Genomic DNA, 12,695 nt, shown 5'->3' on the forward strand with positions numbered 1-12,695 from the left:
CTTAGCCCATTGGTATGATGGATTATATTAATTCATTTTTGAATTTTGAACCAGCCTTGTATATCTAGAATAAATCCTACTTGGTCGTGGTGTCTAATCTCTTTACAAGTTGTTTGAATTGATTTATAATATTTTGTTGAGGATTTTTGGTTCTATGTACATGAGAAATGTTTATATTTAATGTCTTTGATGGTTTTGGTATTATTTTAATGTTGTCCTTGTAGAATAGTTAGAAGTATTCCCTCTGCTTCTATCTCCTGGAAGAAACTGTAGAGGATTGGTAGAATTTCTACTTTAAATATTTGGTTGAATTCACCAACGAATCTATCTGGGCTTGGAGATTTCTGAATTGGAAGGTTGTTAATTGTTGATACAATTTCTTTAAAAGATATGTACCTATTTACATTGTCCATTTCTTCTGGTGTAAGTTTTGAAAGATTGCATCTTTCAAGGAATTGGTCTGTTTCATCTAGATTATCAAACTGGTGGTCATATAGTTGTTCATAGTATTCCTTTATTGTTCTCTTACCATGGGGTATATAGTGATGTTCCCTCTTGCAATTGTAATGTTAGTAATTGGTGTCAACTCTCGTATTTTCTTAGTTAGCCTGGCTAGAAGCTTATTAATTTTATTGATCTTTTCAAAGTACCAGTTTTCATTGATTTTCTCTACTGATTTCCTGTTTTCAATTAGTTGATTTTGCTCTAATTTTTATTATTTCTCTTCTGCTTCCTTTGAACTTAATTTGCTCTTTTTTTCCTAGTTTCCTAAGGTAGAAACTTAGATAATTGATTTTAGATATTTCTTCTCTTAGTGCTATAAATTTCTCTCTGTGCTTCTTTTACTGCATGACACAGGATGGCTAGTGTGACCTGGAGTTGGGTATTTTCCTTCCCTAGATCAGTCGGGTTCAAATAAAAAGCCCAGTTGTTAGACTCTGGTAAAATAGTTTCTCTTGAGGGAGGGCTTGTGAAGAACAGAATTCTCTAATGCTCAGGAGTACTGCAAAATTGTTGCTTTCCCCCTTGTCCTGCTGGATGCACCAAAGGATTTTTCTGTATTTTTTACTGTGAGATGGTAAAACTGGTTGGGCCCTGGAGCTAATACTCACAAAAGTCTGGGGGCCCTTCTACAAATGTCCTCTTCTGGACGTTTTTACTCTCAGACTTGTCTACACTGAGCCTCCAGTAATTTGTTAGTTACAGCTTAGGGTTTTTCAGTCTGATTCTGGTTTCTGCAGAGGTTTCTGATCATGGTTTCTTTTCTAGTAAATTGTGATTCTCTGTGTCTGTCTGTCTGTCTGTCTCTCCATTTATGAGGGCCACAGTTTGTTGTATGTCTTCATTCTCTAATAGATGTAAGAAGGCTTTTGATTCTTCAGTTTGCTTAGCTTTTTACTTGTTTTTAGGCCAGAGTGATGACATGCAAGTTCCTTATATTTTGGACCAGAAACCAGAAGTCCTGTTTTTCATTTTTTAATCCCTTTGCTTAGAATATGTTAAATGCTTGCATGAATGAATAGCTTATACCTACTTCTAGGTCATATGATTGATTAAAGTAGGAACTGATTCTTAAAATGTTATTCTGAGCAGCTCTCTTTAAGATTGTTATTTCTGCTGCCTTGCCCTTAGAACCTATAACAGCATGTTGCAAACTATAACAAGATGCCTCAAACATACTTCTTGCATGCTGAATTAAGAAGACTCAAATTCAGTATACTATTTTGACTATCCAAAAGTTCTGCAAGATCAGCTGTGGTCTAATTCATCTTCTTGAAAAAAAATTGGAAAGGATTTAAATGGGCATTTCTTGTTTAATTTTTAATGGAATTCAGCATTCTTGGTTAGATCGTGTGCCTGAGTCCATTTGGGATTCTATTACAAGATATCTTGGGCTGGGTGGCTTATAAACAACACATGTTTATTTCTCACACTTCTAGAGTCTGGGAAGTCCAAGATCATGGTGCCAGAAAATTCATTGTCTGGTGAGAACCCACTTCCTCATAGATGTCTGTCTTGTCATTGTAACCTCATATGGTAGAAAGGGTGAGGGAGCTTCCTGGGGTTTCTTTATAAGGGCATTAATCTCATTCATGAGGGTTCCACCCTCATGACCTAACCACCTCCCAAAGTCCTCACATTGGAGGTTAGGATTTCAACATATGAATGTGGGAGAAACACAAATATTAAGCCCATAGCATGATGAAAATATTTCAAAAATCAAAATTTTAAGCAGAAAAGTTATTCAGTCTTCATATTAAAGCACTTTGTCCATGACATTTATTTTATGGAAGAGATGTTCTATTATCTTCTTTGCTCTTAATTTAGGCCTTTACTTCATAGAGCCTGTACTTTAAATTTTATTTTCAATGCGTGAGAAATATAGCAGGTATTTCACAACCTTTACTTTGATTAAAAAAACAAACAATTTTTCTTTTTTTTAAGTTTATTTATTTTGAGAGAATAAGAAAGTGAGAGAGAGAGAGAGAGAGAGAGAGAGCGAGCAGGGGAGAGGCAGAGAGAGAGAGGGAGAGAGAGAATCCCAAACAGACTCCACACCATCGAGACAGAACCTGATGCAGGACTGTCTCACAACCATGAGATCATGACTTGGGCCAAAGTCAGGAGTTGGATGCTTAACTGACTGAGCCACCCAGGCACCCCTAAAACTATTTTTCTTTTTAATCTCAAATAGTTGTTGTCTTGAAAGCTTTTGACTTTTTGCCTGAATTTTAATATCTAGATTAAATGAGAAAACTCTTCCCCCAGTGAGAAAACTCTTTGTTTTTTCCTTTTCTGTTCTTCTCAAAATGCAGGCTGGGATTCTAATTTGGAGCCACGTCCTTCATGATAAACGTAGACTTATCAAAATGCCTTAGATGTTATTTTGTGTCTATCACAGTACTGGACAGTCCCCTGGTTACACAGCTATTTAATAGTACTTCAAGATCTATTCTTTTGGGTGAGCTTACCTGCCTTCTTTATTTGTAGCCTCTTCAAAATACTGCGATGCCAGAAGCAGTTAAATCAGTATCAAGGGTTCAGATCATAGCAGCATTAACACTTAAATGTCTATTTGACTTTTTAAACACATATGGCATTCCATCTTGATAAAAATTGGTATTGAGTAACTGAATCATTTAGTAGTTTATCCTGGAGTTATGAGGAGCATATTCTCAAGAACTTATTTTATTAAGAATTATATTTTATTAATAGTAAACATATAAAAGGTGCACTTATTATCACTTTGTGGATCTACATTTTATTTTGTTTGGTATCATGATTTCTGGAGACCACAAGGAGATGAAAAATAATTATAGCAGGTTTCAATATATTGCAGTAGTAGACTAGTAAATCAGGTCCTCTGAAAAGAATGTACTTAGATTGTTTTATTCATGGTGCAATGAAGTTACAGTTAGCACCAAATTCAACATTATTTAGCTCTCCACATAATATTTTGATTTGTCTTGATCCAAAATTCGCAGAAAGGAAGTTCACTGAAGTTACTAGAAGTCACTGACTTGGAATTAGGATATACCTTAAAATCTCATTTGCAGGAAGTACTCTGATCCTATTCAACAGATCACTGAGAAGCCTGGAAAAACAAATCCCGGAAAGGAATTATTATGTGCCAATTATATAAACAAAAAGACTTTGTTAGGTATGGGCCAATAAGATTCTTTGCAGTTAAAAACATGTCAGACACAATGCAATATCGGCAATTCAATAATACAGAAGAAGCAGAGAAAAGCTAAAAACTTTAAAGCTAAACATAAGATTTACACATTGCCTCTCAATTTACTCCTATACCGACAAAAAAACTGAGTTTTCTAAAAATTTCAATATGTGCTGTTTGAAAGAGAACATGGTCATTTATCTCAGTTATTAGAACCTTGACTAATCATATGGGGTTCTGGACCTCAAGGTACTTTTTGTAAAAAAATTGTGATATCACCCTATTATTATTTTTCTATTTATTTTTTTAAAGTTTTTATTTAAATTCCAGTTAGCTAACATAGAGTTTAATGTTAATTTCAGAGGTACAATATAGGGGTTCGTCACTTCCATACAACACCCCGTGCTCATCACAAGTACACTCCTTAATCACTGTCACCTATTTTCCCATCCCCCCACCCACCTCCTCTCTGGTAACCATCAGTTTGTCTCTATAGTTAAGACTGTTTCTTGTTTGCCTCTCTCTTGTTTGCCTCTTTCTTGTTTCTGTTTGCCTCTCTCTTTTTTCCCTTTGCTCATTTTATTTTGTTTCTTAAATTCCACATATGAGTGAAATCATGTGGTATTTGTCCTTCTCTGACTGACTTAGTTTACTTAGCATGATACTCTAGCTCCATCCATGTCATTGAAAATGACAAGATTTCATTCTTTTTTATGGCTGAGTCATATTCCATTATGTATGTATGTATGTATGTATGTATGCATGTTTGTATCTATGTGTGTATATACTTATACCACATCTTCCTTATCCATTCATCAGTTGTTGAACACTTGGGCTATTCCCATAATTTGGCTATTGTTGATAATGTTCCTATAAACATCAGGGTGTATGTATCCCTTTGAACTAGTGTTTTTGTATTCCTTGGGTAAATACCTAGTCGTGTGATAGCTGGACTGTAGGGTAGCTCTAGTTTTAATTTTCTGAGGAACCTCCATACTGTTTTCCACAGTGGAAAGTTTACCACAGTGCAAGTGCAAGACAGTTCCCCTTTCTTCACACTGTCACCAAAAACTGTTGTTTCTTGTGTTACTGATTTTAGCCATTCTGACAGGTGTGAGGTGATATCTCATTGTAGTTTTGATTTGTATTTCCCTGATGATGAGCAATGAACATTTTTTCATGTGTCTGTTGGCCATCTGGATGTCTTCTTTGGAGAAAAGTCTATTCATGTCTTCTGCCCATTTTTAGTTGGATTATTCATTTTTTGGATGTTAAGTTTTAAAAGTTATTTAGATATTTTAGATACAAACCCTTTATGAGATACGTCATTTACAAATATCTTCTCCTACCCTGTAGGTTGCCTTTTAGTTTTATTGATTATTTCCTCTACTGTTCAGAAGTTTTTTATGTTGATGTCATTCCAATAGTTTATCTTTGCTTTTGTTTCCTTTGCACCTGGAAACGTATCTAGAAAAAAGTTGCTATGGACGATGCCAAAGAGGTTATTGCCTGTGCTCTCTTATAGGATTTTATGGTTTCAGGTCTCACATGTAGGCCTTGCATCCATTTTGAATTTATTTTTGTGTATGGTATAAGAAAGTGGTCCAGTTTCTTTCTTTTGCATGTTGCTTTCCAGTTTTCCCAGCACCATTTGTTGAAGAGACTGTCTTTTTTACCATTGGGTATTCTTTCCTGCTTTGTTGAAGATTAACTGACCAGATAGTTGTGGGTTACTTCTGGGTTTCCTATTCCGTTTCATTGATTTATGTGTCTCTTTTTGTGCCAATACCATACTGTTTTGATCACTACAGCTTTGTAATATAACTTGAAGTCCAGAATTGTGATGCCTCCAGCTTTGCTTTTCTTTTTCAAGGTTGCTTTGGCTATTTGGTGTGTGTGTGTGTGTGTGTGTGTGTGTGTGTGTGTGTGTGTGTGTGGTTTCATGCAAATTTTAGGATTGTTTGTTCTAACTCCATGAAAAAGACTGTTATTTTGATAGGGATTGCATTAAATGTGTAGATTGCTTTGGGTGCTATAGACATTTTAGCAATATTTGTTCTTCCAACCCATGAGCATGGAATGTCTTTCCATTTGTTTGTGTCATCTTAAATTTCTCTCATCAGTGTTTTATACTTTTCAGAGTAGAGGTCTTTCACCTCTTTGGTTAGGTTTACTCCTAAGTATCTTATTATTTGGGGTGCAATTATAAATGATATTATTTTCTTAATTTCTCTTTCTAGTGTTTCAGTATTGGTGCATAGAAATGCAACAGATTTCTGTACATTGATTTTGTATCCTGTGACTTTACTAAATTCGTGTGTCAGATCTAGCAATTTTTTGGTGGAGTCTTTTGGGTTTTCTATATAGACTATCATGTCATCTGAAAATAGTGAAATTTTTACTGCTCCCTTGCCAGTCTGAATGCCTTTTATTTCTTTTTGTTGTCTGATTAAATTTGTGATATGACTTTAAAGTAAATCACTTTCTCTTATTGAACGTCCCTTCCCCCATACCTCATCTATACAAAGCATATTCAGATTGCTTATAAAAGTTTTACTGTTGTGTTTCAAAAATCATAACATATGATGAATATGTTTGTAAAGCATGGGCTGATTCAGAAATGGAGGTGTGCATATGAAATTTCACAAGATTTTTAATTAAGAGTTCATCTTGTAATTCACCAAAATTAACTAAATTTGTTTTCTTGTTAGATCAACTAAATAAGTTTGTCTATTCATCTGCCTTCTCTCCCTCCTTCTTCCTTTTCCTCTCTTTCTTTCTCCCTTCTTTCCATCTATCCATCCATCCATCCACCCAATCCATGTGTCTATTTATCCATTCATTCATCCTTCCACCTGATTGTCCCTCAGTGAATCCAAACAAGTATTTATTGAGAATTTTATGTGAACCCATCACATTGGAAGGTGCTGAGAATTCAATGGAAACACAGATCACCCTGTGCTTATTAAACTTAAATTCTTGGTGTTAACACAAGTAATAACCAAGAAAAAAATAAGTAAAATATTACTGATTCTGATTAGCAGTATGAAGAACCTCAAAAGGGTGTTGTGTATAGATTGTGGTTTATCTTATTTTCTCAGTTGTCTCAGATAACAAGCATTTGTGAAAGTCTCATTACAGAGCTCTTACGAACAAAAGACATGGTGTCATTATTGTTTACCAATTTATCCCAAATGCCTAGTTTATTACCAGATTCTTAATAAGTATTCAGAAAGTTATTACTGCAGATTGTTATAAGCTCTAAAGTATTCTTTGTGGTCCATGAACTGGTTCTGGTTTATAAGCTGTTTGGGGTCTCTGATAAGTATAGGAATTGAGAGTAAGCATGTAGAAATTCATTTTTATTATGTTTTCTTTTTTAAAGTACTGATTTGCAATGGACTAGATACAAATAAACAAAACTTTTCTTTGCCACAGATAGTATAAAAAGCATTACTGTAAAAAACCATTGGCTCAGCTGTCCTATAAAAAAAAGTTAAATGATAAAAGAGAAAGAGAAATCAAATAAAAGGAAAGAAGTGCACATTTATTCAGTGCTACTAAATATCAGGCTGTTATTCAGTATTCAGTTAATGACTGCAGGAATGTTCTATCCCACTTAAAGCATCTTCTTCCAAGTGCTGGATCTAAGCCCACGTGGAACACAGACTTGAGGTCCCTGTGGGCTACCTGAAGCACCTGATCTCCCCTTGCAATGCCTGGAGTTCTCACTTCTGTTTTACGCTTTTACAGTCTTTTAGTAACAAGAATAGTTGTTTTCTTAATATCCTTTTTGCTTCTCCAGATTTTCTTCCTGCCAGTCAGCACAGATGTAAGAATGCAATCTGACAGCTGTCCAAGTGCCTATGCACTGAATGGCAAGGTTCAGCCTGCCCTCTCTGGGAACATAGAGCTCACTGAACTTATTCTTGTTTATGGTCAGGCCTAAACTTGTGCTTCCTTTATGAGGGGAAGTATCTACGTGTTAGAACTATTTCAGATTCATTCATTTTCAAGCTCATATTCATTCAGGAACTAGGTCAAACTATATAGGTCCCTGCTTTTGGCTTAAGGCCATCCTTAGAAATGGTATGCATTAGGACACTGTATGTTTGTTTTCCTTGATGCAAAATGGGCGATTTTTCACCTTTTTGCCATTAGTAAAGGTCAGTGATAAATGAAAGGTCCAGAATGAAGAGTCCAATTCCATATGGCCAGTTTCTATATTCTCCTCCAGGGTTGCTCTGCCTAAGATCAATATTGGTCAGAACTGAGAGTGTACAGAAAGCTTTGAATGAATAAGTTGAAATCTTCCCCTGGTAATGTTAAAAAAACTGTTCTGATATTTTTTATTGAAGCATAATACCAGGTAACATTTCTGGTATGGTATCTGTATGTCACAGGAGTAATTCTATCCCTCTTGTTTTCTAGGTGGGCCTCTTGGGAAGAACTGGATCAGGGAAGAGTACTTTGTTATCGGCTCTTTTGAGACTGCTGAACACTGAAGGAGAAATCCAAATAGATGGTGTGTCTTGGTATTCGATACCTTTGCAAGAGTGGAGGAAAGCCTTTGGGGTGATCCCCCAGGTAAGTCAGAATGACTTGGTCAAGAAAGAAAAGCGGCTAAATAGATATTTTTTTTACCATTATTTGACACTTCAACTCAAAACAATCACAGTTTCTTGTAAAAATATATTTATTTATTGCTGTCTTTTTTACCGCAATGTAACCTTTTCATGGGGAAAAAGAAAACCATCTCTGAAAGTTTGGAACTCTATGCCATATAGTTATTGAACTATTAATAGTTTTGATAGTGTCTCCCAGAAGATGCAATCCATGGTGGGAGCCTGGGACTTCGCTTTAATCAGCTTTTTCCCCCTCCTTCAGTGGTCTGAGCTCCAAGTTAGCCATCACAGCAGGCTGAGAAATGCTTTTCAAGATATAAATTATGCTGCTGCTGGAGGAAGAAGTACTTGGAAGCAGCAAGGAGTGGAATTGAAAATAGAAAGTGTAGTGATTGGTTTTTGTTCTTTGGATAAAATGAACCATGTCAGATTAATCTGTAGCTATTTTTTTTTAAATGTCACTCTTTGATTTCGGTCACAAAGGATCTCTGGCTTCACTGGCTTGGTTGCATTCTATCCGTGTCATTGTACAAGAGAATTTCTTACATATGAGAAGAAATAGCAGCCTATCTAGTTTAAAATGATCTCAGTGGAAACCAAGGAATGTCTTTACTGAAGCAGAATCTGAAAGGCATGTGTTGCATTTCTACTGGCATTTGCCTTCTTTTCTGTGGGCATTATTCACTGCTTTAGTTACCACATTGCTCCTTTTGTCCTAATAGTATAAATCCATTCTACTAGCACATTCTAACAATTGTCTACTTTTAACACAAAATTAAAATACCAGGACCATCTCCAGGTAGATTGACTATAAATCTAGCCCGAGAAAAAAGCTTGAGGTAATCTTGATGGATTACCTCAGTGGAACATTTGCTTTTCTCAACTAATGAGGCACTAAATATTGTAACTGCTAGACTGATGTTTTTAATTTTTTTGTCTAGACTTTGCCATATTGCCAGAAGCTGATTCCTGGTGGAACTTTTCAAAAGCAATATTGTTTTTTCAGACCAAAAAAAAAAAAAAAAAAGATTGTCAGATGGCCTAAAGATAAACACTGGGAATATGAACATCCCAAGGTGATAACCTTAGGCAAGAGAGCGATGTTGAAGAACACAGGATAGAATCTGGTTGTCCAAGAAGCGTTGCCGTTCATTTGACTCTGAGTCTCCTGGTCCCATTTTTTTTTTTTAATTTTTTTTTTCAACGTTTATTTATTTTGGGGACAGAGAGAGACAGAGCATGAACAGGGGAGGGGCAGAGAGAGAGGGAGACACAGAATCGGAAACAGGCTCCAGGCTCCGAGCCATCAGCCCAAGCCTGACGCGGGGCTCGAACTCCCGGACCGCGAGATCGTGACCTGGCTGATGTCGGACGCTTAACCGACTGCGCCACCCAGGCGCCCCTCCTGGTCCCATTTTTAATTGCAGTAGTGAAGCTTTTATTTTGCTGTCATTCTTATTCATACAGATTGACTCTAAAAATTAATTCCAGTGGAATCCTTTAGTTTATCTGCCATTTTGATAGATTTTTTTTTTTAAAAAAAATATATGTTCTGTTTAGGAACCTAAATATGCAAGACCTGGAGGGAAACCATGTGAACCAGAGTTATGAAAATTCTTTATCTTGCCTTTCTGCTAAAGTAAATCTTTCAAACCTGCCTTTTTTCATTTTCCCTCTTCTATGGCTTCAAGCTTCATAAAATAATATAAACTGAACAAAAAATACTTTGGGATCCGCCTTCAAAAATGTGTGATCATGTTAATGTAGGTGCATCTCATTAGATTATAACCCTGGTTTCTGGGACTGTCTGCTAGTATCACAGGGATATCTGTAGAAAAATGTACTATTTTTTCTACAGTGACATCTTGAGAATATTGAGTGCCCAAGAAAGAGAGGGCAAACTCCTCATACCTTTTTAATATCCAAACTAGAAGATGCTTTTATTTTCCTAACTTTGCTTTAGAAGTTCAAATTAAGTAATTTTTTCTTCTTTGCCTACAATTTGATCTTTAAAAAGAAAGAAGGAAGGAAGAAGTGATTAAAAATCCAAGAAGAGCTGTTGGGGTGCCTGGATGGCTCAGTCATTAAGTGTCTGACTCTTGATTTTGGCTCAGGTCATGGTCTCAAGGTTTCGTGGATTCTAGCCCTTCATCGGGCTCTGCGCTGATGGCACAGAGCCTGCTTCAGATACTCTCTTTATCCTTCTTTCTGTTCACCTCCCCCATCCACATTCTCTCTCTCTCAAAATAAATAAATAAACCTAAAACAAAATCTGAGAAGAACTGGTTTTGTTTGCCTTTCTACTTTTCTTCATTCCATATTTCTGACCTCGCAAGAGCATCTCTGTCATGGAGACATCAGATCTCTCTGGGTCAGTCACTTGTTTTTAGTCACATGAAACAGGACCTTTGAACAAAAACCTTTTGTCCCAATCATAGTAATCCTGAGACATCAGCTATGGAATCACAAGATGTCATTAGTTTGGGCAAGTTCTTGATCTGTGTTTTTGTGTGTGTGCATGTGTGTGTACACATGTGTGTGCATATGTGTGCATTCTCTCCTATAGCTAGAAAGCAATCTTTGAAATTGCACCAGCCTAGAGAAAAGGGTACTGTGTACATTTCAAGGTGGATCCTTCTTTGTTTCATTTTACCTGTGAGTTCTGGGGACATGGAGAGGAAGCATTGAGGCCTATAGTCGGAGCCCCATTGCCTTAGACAAATCGAACACTAAGACTTGAAATTGTTTATCAGCCTGGAACTTTGCTAAGTACTTTATTCTTGAAAGACAGAAAAAAAATAATTTTTAATGTATTTGCAAGCTTCCGTTACAACTTTGAAAGACTGCAAGCTCTTCTGAGCAAATAATTAGGGCTATACTTGCAAGACCACATAACCTGAAAATAATCCATGCGCACATGACTTCCACCATGGAACATCTTTTGCTGTGAAGGATATCAGATAGGGCCAAAACATGTATCTGTAGATCTGAGCAATGAAATTGGGAGTGCAGCAGCAGTTCTCATTCAGTTTAATAATAATTAACAATTTAATAATTAGTTGTGAAATTCCCATATGCTTAAATTATAGCATAATATCATTCTATATACTATAAATTCTACAGTTATGTGAAAAGTATTGAGGTCCCAATCCCACCTATGACCTTTCAGTGAGAAGCTCAAAACTGAACTCGTTGCCATAAGTCAGATCAAAAGAAGAAACCAAACTAATAAACCAAAGAAAGTTAATTAAATATAGTTATGAGTCAAGGTAGGCTTGTTCAGGGAGTGCTGTGGGTAATTATGAGAGTGAATACAGTTGTAAGCCCTGTTATTGCTGCTTCCACCATGTCATTGTATCCTTCCTTATTTCTCCTCCTCTTCTCTTCTTTGTGTCTGTCCATTTTATGTTGCACACAAAGTAACCTTTTATTTTATTTTATTATTTTTTAATTTTATTTTTAAAATTTATATCCAAGTTAGTTAGCATATAGTGCAACAATGATTTCAGGAGTAGATTCCTTAATGCCCCTTACCCATTTAGCCCGTACCGCCTCCCAGGACCCCTCTAGTAACCCTCTGTTTGTTCTCCATATTTAAGAGTCTCTTATGTTTTGTCCCCCTCCCTGTTTTTATATTATTTTTGCTTCCCTTCCCTTGTGTTCATCTATTCTGTGTCTTAAAGTCCTCATATGAGTGAAGTCATATGATATATGTCTTTCTCTAATTTTGCTTAGCATTATACCTTCTAGTTCCATCCACGTAGCTGCAAATGGCAAGATTTCATTCTTTTTGATTGCTGAGTAATACTCCATTGTATATATATACCACATCTTCTTTATCCATTCATCCATTGATAGACATTTGGGCTCTTTCCATACTTTGGCTATTGTTGATAGCACTGCTATAAACATTGGGGTGCATATGTCCCTTCAAAACAGCATACCTGTATCCTTTGAATAAAGGGTAGTTCTAGTTTTAATTTTTTGAGAAACCTCTGTACTGTTTTCCAGAGGGGCTGCACCAGTGTGCATTCCCACCAGCAGTGGAAAAGAGATCCTCTTTCTCCGCACCCTCGCCAACATCTGTTGTTGCCTGAGTTGTTAATGTTAGCCATTCTGAAAGGTGTGAGGTGGTATCTCATTGTGATTTTGATTTGTATTTCCCTGATGATGAGTGATGTTGAGCATTTTTTCATGTGTTGGCCATCTGGATGTATTCTTTGGAGAAGTGTCTCTTCATGTCTTTTGCCCATTTCTTCACTGGATTATTGGTTTTTTGGGTGTTGAGTTTGATCAGTTCTTTATACATTTTGGATACTAACCCTTTATCTGATATGTCATTTGCAAATATCTTCTCCCATTCCACAAATTAACCTTTTAAGTGCAATGTTCCA

At 36.2% G+C, this 12,695-nt stretch overlaps 1 protein-coding gene across 1 annotated transcript in view; it reads left to right on the forward strand.

Annotated features, from left to right (window-relative positions):
* Positions 1–12,695, forward strand: part of CFTR (CF transmembrane conductance regulator) — a 188,051-nt gene that overhangs the window by 153,799 nt on the left and 21,557 nt on the right. Inside the window, exon 23 of the mRNA XM_047097293.1 lies at positions 8,108–8,263. Within this exon, the coding sequence (XP_046953249.1) occupies positions 8,108–8,263 (156 nt within the window). The remainder of the gene's footprint in view (positions 1–8,107; positions 8,264–12,695) is intronic.

Source organism: Lynx rufus, unplaced genomic scaffold (genome assembly GCF_022079265.1).
Source record: "Lynx rufus isolate CCGP_SWC_20201006 ecotype Redwood Valley unplaced genomic scaffold, mLynRuf1.p SCAF_4, whole genome shotgun sequence".
NCBI lineage: Eukaryota > Metazoa > Chordata > Mammalia > Carnivora > Felidae > Lynx > Lynx rufus.